At 28.6% G+C, this 17,500-nt stretch overlaps 1 protein-coding gene and 1 pseudogene across 2 annotated transcripts in view; both read right to left on the minus strand.

Moving 5' to 3' along the window:
- LOC133663684 (NACHT and WD repeat domain-containing protein 2-like) overlaps positions 1 to 6,621 on the minus strand; it is a 28,663-nt pseudogene extending 22,042 nt beyond the window's left edge.
- LOC133663046 (F-BAR and double SH3 domains protein 2-like) overlaps positions 5,880 to 17,500 on the minus strand; it is a 129,801-nt gene continuing 118,180 nt past the window's right edge. For both annotated transcript variants that reach the window (XM_062067228.1, XM_062067227.1), the window contains 3 exons: positions 11,147 to 11,339; positions 10,981 to 11,072; positions 5,880 to 6,866 (listed from right to left, as the gene is read on the minus strand). In XM_062067228.1, the coding sequence (XP_061923212.1) occupies positions 6,771 to 6,866; positions 10,981 to 11,072; positions 11,147 to 11,339 (381 nt within the window). In that variant the 3' untranslated portion in view covers positions 5,880 to 6,770. The remainder of the gene's footprint in view (positions 6,867 to 10,980; positions 11,073 to 11,146; positions 11,340 to 17,500) is intronic.

A 17,500-nucleotide genomic window follows, 5' to 3' on the forward strand; every position in this document is an offset into this window, starting at 1 on the left:
TAATAATAATAATAATAATAATAATAATAATAATACATAGATTATTTTTTTGGTGAAGATTCTTACATGTGTAAATGCTTGGACAGTCACACAATTATATAATAATAATAATAATAATAAAAATAATAATAATAACTGGATGATTTTTTTGGTTGAATATTCTTACATGTGTGAATGTTTGGACATTCCCACATTTAATGTCGGTCCAAAACCCAATGGCGTGTAAATGCTTGGCAAGACAATTTCCAGTGAATAGAATCCAACAATCACTCAAAAAGCTTGGCTACGTCCAAACTGAAAAAAAAAAAAAAAAGGTGCGGTCTTTACTGAATTTTTTTCCCCCCGGTGCACACACACACCGTTTCTGTATTTGATAAGTGAAACAAACAAAAAAAACGAGGCAGGAAATCTTGGACGCTAAGTGGAAGCACTTTGCAGGGGAAATAAATAAAAGTGCTACGCTGCCACTTGGCAAGGTGCTTGAAGGCTGGCAGGAAGTGTGATAACAAAGGGAAACTCGAACTGTCCATCACGCGCCTCTCGTCTATAAACCAGCAGCAAACACGCGGATTGTCAACATCTGAACTATGGGGGGGGGATTAAAAAAAAACACATCCATCGATTCTCCGCGCCAGAAATACTGCCAGTCCAAAATCACCATGACAACAAACACCAACAGTCGGTTCAGAATCATCACCCGGGAGTCGGTGGACAGTTTGTGCCTCATCCCGGCCTGGTAAGTCAGAGAGAAAGAGACGATCCGCTCACAGATGCCACCTGGTGGTTGTTTGAGCACACTGGATGACTTAACCGACGCCTAATGCTTCGGTCGCACGCAGGATTCTCACAGGAACGAGGCGAAAACTAACCGAGACCCGGTGTTTCGATGGGGAAAGAAGGGAGGAGCCAGCCTCTCCGTTCTCTCGTCTCGTTTTTTTGTTTTTTTCCCCCAGCCCTCCGTGGCTTTCATATTTACAGCGGAGTATGAAACATAACATTCCTATGACCACAGTAATGTACTGTACTAATACACATGGAGTACATACTGCGCTATGGCCAGGGCCACTATTATATATGGGGGGAGGGCACCACTTCCTGGGGGCCAACATAAATATTTCTTTCAAGGGTCCATAAATAGGGAAATAAAATTGTTTTTTTTTACAGTGGAACCTTAAAGTTAGATGTTTCTTTATTATAATAAGCAAAGAGAATGATTGTGATGATGCAACATAAGCCTGAGTTTGAAATACGTCAACGTTGTTACTTAAAATTATTTCTAAATATTTAAAATTGCCATTTGTGGTTAATTAACTCAAATTATTTAATCCAAAATGAATTCTAAATTGGAAGTTGTGATTAATTAACACAAAATAATTAACCTAAATTAATGAATCAAATTTTTTTTTAAGTGGAAAGTTTCATTAATTAATCCACATTAATTCATGAAATAAGCCAAATTAATTAATACAAAATTAGTTCAAAATTACAAAGTTCATTAATTAACTTGTTATTAACTAATCGATAAAAGCCAATAATTATTCCAAAATCTGTTCAATATTTTGATTTTTTTTTTTTTTTTTAATAACACAAATTGTTAATTCAAATAACCCAAATTGATTCATCCAAAATTAGTTAAGATTGGAAAACGTTTGATTAACCTAAATTGACTAATCGAAAAATCGAAATAAATTAAACAAAAATGAGTTAACATTGAAAAATGTGGATTAACTCAAATCCATTCAATTTAAATAAATTAATCCAAAATGAGTTCAATGTTGGACATTTTTGAATAATAAATAATCCCAGTTCATTGTTGCAAAATTTGTTCACGATTTAGTTAAAAAAAAAATATATATATATAATTAACACAAATTATTAACTTAAATAACCCAAATTGATTAATTCAATACTTGTCAAAATTGATACATTTTAATTTGAAAAACCTGAATACATTTTTTTTTATTTGTTAAAATGGGAACATTTGGATTAACTCTAATTAATTGACATATAAACCCAAATAATTTAATCCAAAATGGGTTTAAAATTGGACATTTCTGAATAGCCAATCCAAAATTATAAATCGATAAACCCAAATGAATGAATCCATAATTAATTCAAAACTAAAAGTTGTGATTAACTCTAATAATTCATCAAATAACCCAAATTAATTCATTCAAAATGTGTTTAAATTGGAATATGTTGATTAACTCTAATCAAAATTAGCTCAAAACATGATTTAAAAAAACAATTATTAATCAACTGAAATTATTTACTCAAATAACCCAAATTGATTAATCCAAAATTAGTTAAGATAGGAAAAGTTTGATTAACCTAAATTGATTAATCAAACAAACAAAAATTAGATAACATTGAAAAATTTGGATTAATTTAAATTAATGAATCCATAAACGTAAATAAATTAATCCAAATTTAGTTCAATGTTAGACATTTTTGAATAATCAAACTATATCAACTAATCAATAAACCCAATTCATTGTTTCAACATTCAATAATTAACACAAATTATTAATTTAAATAACCCAAATTGATTCGTCCAATATTTGTTGAAATTGATACATTTTGAATAACCTTAATAAATAATTTTATTTTTTCTAATTGGAACATTTGGATTAACACTAATTAATTAATATATAAACCCAAATAATTGAATCTAAAATGTGTTTAAAATTGAACATTTCTGATTTGCCAACCCATATTAATCAATCAATAAACCCAAATGAATTAAACCATAATTAATTCAAAACTAAAACCTGAATATTTAACTCAAATAATTAATCAAATAACCCAAATTAATTAACTTAAAATGTGTTTAAATTTGAATATTTTTTTATAATTAGCTCAAAATGTTATTTAATTTTTTTTAAATTAAAATTAATGAAAGTAGTTAATCAAATAACCCGTATTAATTTATCCAAAATGTGTTAAAATGTATACTTGAATAACTGTTATTGATTTAAAAAAAACAAACTTAAATAACCCAAATTGATTAATCCAATATTTGTTAAAATGTATACATTTTGAATAACCTTAATAAATTATTTCTAAATTTGTTAAAATTGGAACATTTGGATTAACTCTAATTAATTAATGTACAAACCCAAATAATTTAATCCAAAATGTGTTTAAAATTGGACATTTCTGAATAGTCAACCCATATTAATCAATCGATAAACCCAAATGAATTAATTTATAATTAATTCAAATGTAAAAGTTGTGATTAACTAACTGTAATAATTAATAATTAACACAAATTATTCATTTAAATAACCCAAATTGATTAATCCAATATTCGTTAAAATTGATACATTTTGAATAACCTTAATAAATTATTTTTAAATTTGTTAAAATTGGAATATTTGGTTTAACTCCAATAAATTAATATATAAACCCAAATAATTTAATCTAAAATGTGTTTAAAATTGGACATTTCTGTATTGCCAAACCAAATTAATCAATCGATAAACCCAAATTAACTAATCAATTATTAATTTAAGTAAAAGTTGTGATTAACTCTAATAATTCATTAAATAACACAAATTAATTCATTCAAAATGTGTTTAAATTGTAATATTTTTTTAAAAAATTAGCTCAAAATGTGATTAAAAAAATGAATAATAATGAACTGAAATTAATCAAATAACCCGTAATAATTCATCCAAAATATGTTAAAATGTATACATTTTGAATAACTGGTATTGATTTAAAAAAAAACATAACTTATTTCTAAATTTGTTAAAATTGGAACATTTGGATTAACTTTAATTAATTCATGTACAAACCCAAATAATGTAATCCAAAATGTGTTTAAAATTGGACATTTCTGAATAGTCAACCCATATTAATCAATCAATAAACCCAAATGAATTAATCCATAATTAATTCAAATTTAAAAGTTGTGATTAACTAACTGTAATAATTAATAATTAACACAAATTATTAATTTAAATAACCCAAATTGATTAATCCAATATTCGTTAAAATTGATAAATTTTGAATAACCTTAATAAATTATTTCTAAATTTGTTAAAATTGGAATATTTGGATTAACTCCAATAAATTAATATATAAACCCAAATAATTTAATCTAAAATGTGTTTAAAATTGGACATTTCTGTATTGCCAAACCACATTAATCAATCGATAAACCCAAATTAACTAATCAATTATTAATTTAAGTAAAAGTTGTGATTAACTCTAATAATTCATTCAAAATGTGTTTAAATGGTAATATATATTTTTTTTAATTAGCTCAAAATGTGATTAAAAAAAATAAATAATAATGAACTGAAATTAATCAAATAACCCGTAATAATTCATCCAAAATATGTTTAAATGTATACATTTTGAATAACTGGTATTGATTTAAAAAAAACATAACTTATTTCTAAATTTGTTAAAATTGGAACATTTGGATTAACTCTAATTAATTCATGTATGAACCCAAATCATTTAATCCAAAATGTGTTTAAAATTGGACATTTCTGAATAGCCAAATTAATCAATCGATAAACCCTAATGAATTAATCCATAATTAATTCAAATTTAGAAGTTGTGATTAACTCTAATAATTCATCATATAACCCAAATTAATTCATTCAAAATGTGTTTGAATTGGAATTGTATTTTTAAATTAGCTGAAAATGTGATTTAAAAAAAAAAAAAAATTAATAAACTGAAAGTAATCAAATAACCCGTATTCATTCATCCATAATGTGTTAAAACTGTTATTTATTTAAAAACATTTTTATAAATTATTTCAAAATGTGTTAAAATTGGAACATTTGGATTAACTCTAATTCATGTACAAACCCAAATAATTTAATCCAAAATGTGTTTAAAATTGGACATTTCTGAATAGCCAACCCAAATTAATCAATCGATAAACCCAAATTAATTAATCCATAATTAATTCAAATTTAAAAGTTGTGATTAACTCTAATAATTCATCAAATAACCCAAATTAATTCATTCAAAAGGTGTTTAAATTGGAATTTTTTTTTTTAAATTAGCTCAAAATGTGATTAAAAAAAAATAAAAAAAATGAATGGACTGAAAGTAATCAAATAACCCGTATTCATCCATCCATAATGTGTTAAAACTGTTATTTATTTAAAAACATTTTTATAAATTATTTCAAAATTTGTTAAAATTGGAACATTTGGATTAACTCTAATTCATGTACAAACCCAAATAATTTAATCCAAAATGTGTTTAAAATTGGACATTTCTGAATAGCCAACCCAAATTAATCAATCGATAAACCCAAATGAATTAATCCATAATTAATTCAAATTTAAAAGTTGTGATTAACTCTAATAATTCATCAAATAACCCAAATTAATTCATTCAAAAGGTGTTTAAATTGGAATATTTTTTTTAAATTAGCTCAAAATGTGATTTAAAAAAAATAAAAAAATGAATGGACTGAAAGTAATCAAATAACCCGTATTCATTCATCCATAATGTGTTAAAACTGTTATTTATTTAAAAACATTTTTATAAATTATTTCAAAATTTGTTAAAATTGGAACATTTGGATTAACTCTAATTCATGTACAAACCCAAATAATTTAATCCAAAATGGGTTTAAAATTGGACATTTCTGAATAGCCAACCCAAATTAATCAATCGATAAACCCAAATGAATTAATCCATAATTAATTCAAATTTAAAAGTTGTGATTAACTCTAATAATTCATCAAATAACCCAAATTAATTCATTCAAAAGGTGTTTAAATTGGAATATTTTTTTTAAAATTAGCTCAAAATGTGATTTAAAAAAAATAAAAAATTAATAAACTGAAAGTAATCAAATAACCCGTATTCATTCATCCATAATGTGTTAAAACTGTTATTTATTTAAAAACATTTTTATAAATTATTTCAAAATGTGTTAAAATTGGAACATCTGGATTAACTCTAATTCATGTATAAACCCAAATAATTTAATCCAAAATGTGTTTAAAATTGGACATTTCTGAATAGCCAACCCAAATTAATCAATCGATAAACCCAAATGAATTAGTCCATAATTAATTCAAATTTAAAAGTTGTGATTAACTCTAATAATTCATCAAATAACCCAAATTAATTCATTCAAAAGGTGTTTAAATTGGATTTTTTTTTTTTAATTAGCTCAAAATGTGATTAAAAAAAAATAAAAAAATGAATGGACTGAAATTAATCAATTAACAGGTATTAATTCATCCAAAATGTGTTCAAAACTAAAATTTTAGACAAGTATTTTGTGGAAAAACCACAGAACGTGAGTTGGACTACGGAATATTAGATGGTACGGAAACTAAATTGTGAAAAGTGAAAAGTGCTCCACCTTCAAGGTTCCACTGTGTTTGTCAAAAGGTGCGTGGCCTACTCCCGCCCGTGCAATGATTGGTCCGGAACGTGGGCGTGTACAGGTAGTGTCCCCAAGACCTGGACTGCTACATGGCCTTCTGTCCACGGCTCACGTCTCCATTGGTCCTGTTCCTCCAGTGTGCTCGGGGGCCGTCGCCCAATCAGGTCTTTAAGGCAAGAATGGAAGAAGGTGAGGCGAGAGAAGACGGAAACATCGGGGGGGAAGAAGCTACTGCTGCACTTCATCAGGAAGCAAATACCCAGAATCCTTCATTGACAGCCCTCCTCTCTTCCTCCGCCTCAACTTGAGGATAACGGAGAGCGAGAGTGAGGGCTCAGTTCAGTTCTGGGCGATGTTTCGGGTGTGGGTCCGACCGCCTGTCGTCTGGCGTCCGCTACACCAGCGTGATCTCCACCTCCTCCGCCTTGTCGCTCTTGCCGTGCTGCCGTCGAGACTGCTGCTGCTTGGGTGGAGGAGGAGCCGCACGTACCTGGACCCAATGAGAGCACGGTGTCAGAGCTGGGCAACTTTTAGGCTTTTTTTTTATAAAGATGGCTAATTACATTTCTCAGAAAGAAAAAAACGCATTCCCAACTCTCCCGATGATAAAAGTACGACGTAACAATCTCAACTTTTATACAAGCGGAGAAATAAGTTGGCTGTTTTAGTTTAGTCAAAATATTACCGTATTTTACGGAGTGTAGGGCGCACCGGATTATAAGGCGCACTGCCGATGAGCGGGGTCTAGTCAGGTCTATTTTCATACAAAAGGCGCATTAAAAGGAGTCATATTTTATTCAATTTTTTTCTTAAATAAAAAAAACTCTTTCTTGTGGTCTACATGAGTGTTTTTCAACCATTTTTGAGCCAAGGCACATTTTTAGCGATGAAAAAATGCGGAGGCACACGACCAGCAGAAATCCTTAAAAAACAAAACTCAGTTGACAGTAAAAATTGGAACATTTGGATTAACTCTAATTAATTGATGTATAAACCCAAAAATCATTTAATCCAAAATGTGTTTAAAATTGGACATTTCCGAATAGCCGATGCAAAATTATAAATCGATAAACGCAAATTAATGAATCCATAATTAATTCAAAATTAAAAGTTGTGATTAACTCTGATAATTAATCAAATAAGACAAATTAATTCATTCAAAATGTGTTTAAATTGGATTATGTTGATTAACTCTAATCAAAATTAGCTCAAAATGTGATTAAAGAAATTTTTTTAAAAAATGATCAATCAACTGAAATTAGTTAATCAAATAACCCAAATCGATTAATAAAAAATTAGTTAAGATAGGAAAAGTTTGATTAACCTAAATTGATTAATCAAAATGAGTTAACATTGAAAAATTTGGATTAACTCAAATTAATTAATCCACAAAACTAAATAAATTAATCCAAATTTAGTTCAATGTTGGACATTTTTGAATAATCAAACTATATCAACTAATCAATAAACATTCAATAATTAACACAAATTATTAATTTAAATAACCCAAATTGTTTTTGTTAAAATTGATACATTTTGAATAACCTAAATAAATAATTTTTTATTTTTTTAAAATTGGAACATTTGGATTAACACTAATTATTTAATGTATAAACCCAAATAATTGAATCTAAAATGTGTTTAAAATTGGACATTTCTGAATTGCCAACCCATATTAATCAATCGATAAACCCAAATTAATTAATCCATAATTAATTCGAAATTAAAAGTTGTGATTAACTCTAATAATTAATCAAATAAGACAAATTAATTCATTCAAAATGTGTTTAAATTGGATTATGTTGATTAACTCTAATCAAAATTAGCTCAAAATGTGATTAAAAACATATAAAAAATGATCATTCAACTGAAATTAGTTAATCAAATAACCCAAATAGATTAATCCAAAATTAGTTAAGATAGGAAAAGTGTGATTAACCTAAATTGATTAATCAAAATGAGTTAACATTTAAAAATTTGGATTAACTCAAATTAATTAATCCACAAACCTAAATAAATTAATCCAAATTTAGTTAAATGTTGGACATTTTTGAATAATCAAACTATATCAACTAATCAATAAACCCAATTCATCGTTTCAACATTCAATAATTAACACAAATTACTCATTTAAATAACCCAAATAGTTTTTGTTAAATTTGATACATTTTGAATTTTTTTTTATTTATTTTTTTTAAATTGGAACATTTGGATTAACACTAATTATTTAATGTACAAACCCAAATAATTGAATCTAAAATGTGTTTAAAATTGGACATTTCTGAATTGCCAACCCATATTAATCAATCGATAAACCCAAATTAATTCATCCATAATTAATTCGAAATTAAAAGTTGTGATTAACTCTGATAATTAATCAAATAAGACAAATTAATTCATTCAAAATGTGTTTAAATTGGATTATGTTGATTAACTCTAATCAAAATTAGCTCAAAATGTGATTAAAAACATATAAAAAATGATCATTCAACTCAAATTAGTTAATCAAATAACCCAAATCGATTAATCCAAAATTAGTTAAGATAGGAAAAGTTTGATTAACCTAAATTGATTAATCAAAATGAGTTAACATTGAAAAATTTGGATTAACTCAAATTAATTAATCCATAAACCTAAATAAATTAATCCAAATTTAGTTCAATGTTGTACATTTTTGAATAATCAAACTATATCAACTAATCAATAAACCCAATTAATTGTTTCAACATTCAATAATTAACACAAATTATTAATTTAAAAAACCCAAATTGTTTTTGTTAAAATTGATACATTTTGAATTTTTATTTTTTATTTTTTTAAATTGGAACATTTGGATTAACACTAATTATTTAATGTATAAACCCAAATAATTGAATCTAAAATGTGTTTAAAATTGGACATTTCTGAATTGCCAACCCATATAAATCAATCGATTAACCCAAATTAATGAATCCATAATTAATTCGAAATTAAAAGTTGTGATTAACTCTGATAATTAATCAAATAAGCCAAATTCATTCATTCAAAATGTGTTTAAATTGGATTATGTTAATTAACTCTAATCAAAATTAGCTCAAAATGAGATTAAAAACATATAAAAAATGATCATTCAACTGAAATTAGTTAATCAAATAACCCAAATAGATTAATCCAAAATTACTTAAGATAGTAAAAGTTTGATTAACCTAAATTGATTAATCAAAATGAGTTAACATTGAAAAATTTGGATGAACTCAAATTAATTAATCCACAAACCTAAATAAATTAATCCAAATTTAGTTCAATGTTGGACATTTTTGAATAATCAAACTATATCAACTAATCAATAAACCCAATTCATCGTTTCGACATTCAATAATTAACACAAATTATTAATTTAAATAACCCAAATTGTTTTTGTTAAAATTGATACATTTTGAATTTTTCTTTTTTATTTTTTTTAAATTGGAACATTTGGATTAACACTAATTATTTAATGTACAAACCCAAATAATTGAATCTAAAATGTGTTTAGAATTGGACATTTCTGAGTTGCCAGCCCATATTAATCAATCAATTAACCCAAATTAATGAATCCATACTTAATTCAAAATTAAAAGTTGTGATTAACTCTAATAATTAATCAAATAAGACAAATTAATTCATTCAAAATGTGTTTAAATTGGATTATGTTGATTAACTCTAATCAAAATTAGCTCAAAATGTGATTAAAAACATATAAAAAATGATCATTCAACTGAAATTAGTTAATCAAATAACCCAAATAGATTAATCCAAAATTAGTTAAGATAGTAAAAGTTTGATTAACCTAAATTGATTAATCAAAATGAGTTAACATTGAAAAATTTGGATTAACTCAAATTAATTAATCCACAAACCTAAATAAATTAATCCAAATTTAGTTCAATGTTGGACATTTTTGAATAATCAAACTATATCAACTAATCAATAAACCCAATTCATCGTTTCGACATTCAATAATTAACACAAATTATTCATTTAAATAACCCAAATTGTTTTTGTTAAAATTGATACATTTTGAATAACCTAAATATTTTTTTTTTTTTTTTTAAATTGGAACATTTGGATTAACACTAATTATTTAATGTATAAACCCAAATAATTGAATCTAAAATGTGTTTAAAATTGGACATTTCTGAATTGCCAGCCCACATTAATCAATCGACAAACCCAAATGAAATAATTAATTCAAAACTAAAATCTGTGATTATCCAACTCCAATAATTAATCAAATAACCCAAATTCATTCATTTAAAATGTGTTTAAAATTGAATATTTTGAATATTCCATTTTATATTTTGAATATTTTGTAAATATTTTTCAACATTTTCAATATTTGGTTGGGGACCCCCCGATGTAGACCACAAGGAAGTCTTTTACATTTAGAAAAAAATAATAATAACATGACTCCTTTAATGCGCCTTATAATCCAGTGCGCCTTATATATGAAAAAAGATCAAAAATAGACCATTCATCGGCGGTGCGCCTTATAATCCGGTGCGCCCTATGGTCCGGAAAATACGGTAATCTGTTGATGCCGTGAACTTTGTTTAGTCAACATGAATTGTTCTGTGCATACTAACAGGTCGTAGTTTCCCCGGGCCTCCCTCAGGGGCACATCTGGGCGGCTGCAGCTGAAAGCCGGGCGACGCCGGACTCCTTCCGGAACTTAGATCTGAAGAGAGACGTGTCTGTGATTGGCGGGTAGGTGACATGGCGGAAAGGGGAAGTGCGGCCGTAGACGCTTACTCGGCGTGGTTAGCGGTGTCCGGTGTGAGGCGGCGGGGATGGGGAGCTTGTGCTCGCCGTTGAGCGCGGCGGAGGGCGACCGCGGCAGTGACGGAGGCGTGGTGGTCTCGGGGCTGGTGAACGGGCTGATGGGAGGCTGGTCGTACAGCGGGAGAGGCGGAAGGCAGGATGGCAGCTTTGTGGAGGGCGACACCTTCAGGAGAAAACAAACACTCAGTCATCATTGGAGAGAAAGAACTGGTCACAATTAGAGATGTCCGATAATATCGGCCTGCCGATATTATCGGACGATATATGCGTTAAAATGTAATATCGGAAATTATCGGTATCGTTTTTATTTTATTTTTTTTATTTTTTTTAATTAAATGAACATAAAAAACACAAGATACACTCACAATTAGTGCACCAACCCAAAAAACCTCCCTCCCCCATTTACACTCATTCACACAAAAGGGTTGTTTCTTTCTGTTATTAATATTCTGGTTCCTACATTATACATCAATATATATTAGAGATGTCCGATAATATCGGCCTGCCGATATTATCGGCCGATATATGCGTTAAAATGTAATATCGGAAATTATCGGTATCGTTTTTATTTTTTTTATTTTATTTTTTTTATTAAATCAACATAAAAAACACAAGATACACTTACAATTAGTGCATCATCCCGAAAAATTATCGGCCGATATATGCGTTAAAATGTAATATCGGAAATTATCGGTATCGTTTTTATTTTATTTTTTTTATTTTTTTTTATTAAATCAACATAAAAAACACAAGATACACTTACAATTAGTGCACCAACCCAAAAAACCTCCCTCCCCCATTTACACTCATTCACACAAAAGGGTTGTTTCTTTCTGTTATTAATATTCTGGTTCCTACATTATACATCAATATATATTAGAGATGTCCGATAATATCGGCCTGCCGATATTATCGGCCGATATATGCGTTAAAATGTAATATCGGAAATTATCGGTATCGTTTTTATTTTTTTTATTTTATTTTTTTTATTAAATCAACATAAAAAACACAAGATACACTTACAATTAGTGCATCATCCCGAAAAATTATCGGCCGATATATGCGTTAAAATGTAATATCGGAAATTATCGGTATCGTTTTTATTTTTTTTATTTTTATTTTTTTATTAAATAAACATAAAAAACACAAGATACACTTACAATTAGTGCATCATCCCGAAAAATTATCGGCCGATATATGCGTTAAAATGTAATATCGGAAATTATCGGCATCGGTTTTTTATTATCTGTATTGTTTTTTTTTTTGTTTTTTTTTTTTATTAAATCAACATAAAAAACACAAGATACACTTACAATTAGTGCATCATCCCGAAAAATTATCGGCCGATATATGCGTTAAAATGTAATATCGGAAATTATCGGTATCGTTTTTTTATTATCGGTATCGGTTGTTTTTTTTTGTTTTTTTTTATTAAATCAACATAAAAAACACAAGATACACTTACAATTAGTGCATCATCCCGAAAAATTATCGGCCGATATATGCGTTAAAATGTAATATCGGAAATTATCGGTATCGTTTTTATTTTTTTTATTTTTATTTTTTAATTAAATCAACATAAAAAACACAAGATACACTTACAATTAGTGCATCATCCCGAAAAACCTCCCTCCCCCATTTACACTCATTCACACAAAAGGGTTGTTTATTTCTGTTATTAATATTCTGCTTCCTACATTATATATCAATATGTATTAGAAATGTCCGATAATATCGGCCTGCCGATATTATCGGCCGATATATGCGTTAAAATGCAATATCGGAAATTATCGGTATCGTTTTTATTTTTTTTTTATTTTTTTTTAATTAAATCAACATAAAAAAACACAAGATACACTTACAATTAGTGCATCATCCCGAAAAATTATCGGCCGATATATGCGTTAAAATGTAATATCGGAAATTATCGGTATCTGTTTTTTATTATCGGTATCGGTTGTTTTGTTGTTGTTTTTTATTAAGTCAACATAAAAAACACAAAATACACTTACAATTAGTGCATCATCCCGAAAAATTATCGGCCGATATATGCGTTAAAATGTAATATCGGAAATTATCGGTATCGGTTTTTTATTATCGGTATCGTTTTTTTATTTTTATTTATTTTTATTAAATCAACATAAAAAACACAAGATACACTTACAATTAGTGCACCAATATATCGGCAGGCCGATATTATCGGCCGATATATGCGTTAAAATGTAATATCGGAAATTATCGGTATCGTTTTTATTTTTATTTTTTTTATTTTTTTTATTTTTTATTAAATGAACATAAAAAACACAAGATACACTTACAATTAGTGCACCAACCCAAAAAACCTCCCTCCCCCATTTACACTCATTCACACAAAAGGGTTGTTTCTTTCTGTTATTAATATTCTGCTTCCTACATTATACATCAATATATATTAGAGATGTCCGATAATATTGGCCTGCTGATATTATCGGCCGATATATGCGTTAAAATGTAATATCGGAAATTATCGGTATGGTTTTTATTTTTTTATTTTTTATTTTTTAATTAAATAAACATAAAAAACACAAGATACACTTACAATTAGTGCATCATCCCGAAAAACCTCCCTCCCCCATTATATGCGTTAAAATGTAATATCGGAAATTATCGGTATCGGTTTTTTATTATCGGTATCGGTTTCTTTTCTTTTTTTTAAATTTTTTTTTATCAAATGAACATAAAAAACACAAGATACACTTACAATTAGTGCACCAACCCAAAAAACCTCCCTCCCCCATTTACACTCACTCACACAAAAGGGTTGTTTCTTTCTGTTATTAATATTCTGCTTCCTACATTATACATCAATATATATTAGAGATGTCTGATAATATCGGCCTGCCGATATATGCGTTAAAATGTAATATCGGAAATTATCGGTATCGTTTTTATTTTTTTTATTTTTATTTTTTTATTAAATCAACATTTTTATTTATCGAGATGTCCGATAATATCGGCCTGCCGATATATGCGTTAAAATGTAATATCGGAAATTATCGGTATCGTTTTTATTTTATTTCTTTTTTTTATTAAATCAACATAAAAAACACAAGATACACTTACAATTAGTGCACCAACCCAAAAAACCTCCCTCCCCCATTTACACTCATTCACACAAAAGGGTTGTTTCTTTCTGTTATTAATATTCTGCTTCCTACATTATATATCAATATATATTAGAGATGTCCGATAATATCGGCCTGCCGATATATGCGTTAAAATGTAATATCGGAAATTATCAGTATCGTTTTTATTTTTTTAATTTTTATTTTTTTATTAAATCAACATTTTTATTTATCGAGATGTCCGATAATATCGGCCTGCCGATATATGCGTTAAAATGTTATATCGGAAATTATCGGTATCGGTTTTTTTATTATCGGTATCGGTATCGGTTTTTATTTTTTAATTTTTTTTTAATTTTTATTAAATCAACATAAAAAACACAAGATACACTTACAATTAGTGCACCAACCCAAAAAACCTCCCTCCCCCATTTACACTCATTCACACAAAAGGGTTGTTTCTTTCTGTTATTAATATTCTGCTTCCTACATTATACATCAATATATATTAGAGATGTCTGATAATATCGGCCTGCCGATATATGCGTTAAAATGTAATATCGGAAATTATCGGTATCGTTTTAATTTTTTTTATTTTTATTTTTTTATTAAATCAACATTTTTATTTATCGAGATGTCCGATAATATCGGCCTGCCGATATATGCGTTAAAATGTAATATCGGAAATTATCGGTATCGTTTTTATTTTATTTCTTTTTTTTATTAAATCAACATAAAAAACACAAGATACACTTACAATTAGTGCATCATCCCGAAAAACCTCCCTCCCCCATTTACACTCATTCACACAAAAGGGTTGTTTCTTTCTGTTATTAATATTCTGCTTCCTACATTGTATATCAATATATATTAGAGATGTCCGATAATATCGGCCTGCCGATATATGCGTTAAAATGTAATATCGGAAATTATCGGTATCGTTTTTATTTTTTTTATTTTTATTTTTTTATTAAATCAACATTTTTATTTATCGAGATGTCCGATAATATCGGCCTGCCGATATATGCGTTAAAATGTAATATCGGAAATTATCGGTATCGGTTTTTTTTATTATCGGTATCGGTATCGGTTTTTATTTTTTTTATTTTTTTATTTTTTTATTAAATCAACATAAAAAACACAAGATACACTTACAATTAGTGCACCAACCCAAAAAACCTCCCTCCCCCATTTACACTCACTCACACAAAAGGGTTGTTTCTTTCTGTTATTAATATTCTGCTTCCTACATTATACATCAATATATATTAGAGATGTCCGATAATATTGGCCTGCCGATATTATCGGCCGATATATGCGTTAAAATGTAATATCGGAAATTATCGGTATCGGTTTTTTTTATTATCGGTATCGTTTTTTTTTGTTTTTTTTATTTTTTATTTTTATTAAATCAACATAAAAAACACAAGATACACTTACAATTAGTGCACCAACCCAAAAAACCTCCCTCCCCCATTTACACTCATTCACACAAAAGGGTTGTTTCTTTCTGTTATTAATATTCTGGTTCCTACATTATATATCAACATATATCAATACAGTCTGCAAGGGATACAGTCCGTAAGCACACATGATTGTGCGTGCTGCTGCTCCACTAATAGTACTAACCTTTAACAGTTAATTTTACTCATTTTCATTCATTACTAGTTTCAATGTAACTGTTTGTATATTGTTTTACTTTCTTTTTTATTCAAGAAAATGTTTTTAATTTATTTATCTTATTTTACTAATTTTTTTAAAAAGTACCTTATCTTCACCATACCTGGTTGTCCAAATTAGGCATAATAATGTGTTAATTCCACGACTGCATATATCGGTTGATATCGGTATCGGTTGATATCGGTATCGGTAATTAAAGAGTTGGACAATATCGGAATATCGGATATCGGCAAAAAGCCATTATCGGACATCCCTAATATATATCAATACAGTCTGCAAGGGATACAGTCCGTAAGCACACATGATTGTGCGTGCTGCTGCTCCACTAATAGTACTAACCTTTAACAGTTAATTTTACTCATTTTCATTAATTACTAGTTTCTATGTAACTGTTTTTATATTGTTTTACTTTCTTTTTTATTCAAGAAAATGTTTTTAATTTATTTATCTTATTTTATTTTATTTTACTTTTTAAAAAGGACCTTATCTTCACCATACCTGGTTGTCCAAATTAGGCATAATAATTAGGGATGTCCGATAATGGCTTTTTGCCGATATCCGATATTCCGATATTGTCCAACTCTTTAATTACCGATACCGATATCAACCGATACCGATATCAACCGATATATGCAGTCGTGGAATTAACACATTATTATGCCTAATTTGGACAACCAGGTATGGTGAAGATAAGGTCCTTTTTTAAAAAATTAGTAAAATAAGATAAATAAATTAAAAACATTTTCTTGAATAAAAAAGAAAGTAAAACAATATAAAAACAGTTACATAGAAACTAGTAATGAATGAAAATGAGTAAAATTAACTGTTAAAGGTTAGTATTATTAGTGGACCAGCAGCACGCACAATCATGTGTGCTTACGGACTGTATCCCTTGCAGACTGTATTGATATATATTGATATATAATGTAGGAAGCAGAATATTAATAACAGAAAGAAACAACCCTTTTGTGTGAATGAGTGTAAATGGGGGAGGGAGGTTTTTTGGGTTGGCCACATCTGGCCCCCGGGCCTTGAGTTTGACACATGTGACAGAGATTTAAGTGTTGAATGATAATAATAAAAAAATAATAATATATGATTTAGTTTTAAATTTTTATGACTGAGACCCTTTCAGGTTCACGGGACCAAATTAAAAATATATACACTATATTGCCAAAAGTATTTGGCCACCCATGTTTTTCAAGAGTTGGGCTTGGCCCCTTAGTTCCAGTGAAAGGAACTTTGAATGCTCCAGGATGCCAAAACATGGACAATTCCACAGTTTGGAGCGGACCCCTTCCTCTTCCAACATGACTGTGCACCAGTGCACAAAGCAAGGTCCATAAAGACATGGATGACAGAGTCTGGTGTGGATGAACTTGACTGGCCTGCACAGAGTCCTGACCTGAACCCGATAGAACACCTTTGGGATGAATTAGAACGGAGACTGAGAGCCAGGCCTTCTCCACCAACGTCAGTGCCAATGCGCTTTTGGAAGAATGGTCGAAAATACCTATAAGCACACTCCGCAACCTTGTGA

The sequence above is a fragment of the Entelurus aequoreus genome, linkage group LG13 (assembly GCF_033978785.1).
Source record: "Entelurus aequoreus isolate RoL-2023_Sb linkage group LG13, RoL_Eaeq_v1.1, whole genome shotgun sequence".
NCBI lineage: Eukaryota > Metazoa > Chordata > Actinopteri > Syngnathiformes > Syngnathidae > Entelurus > Entelurus aequoreus.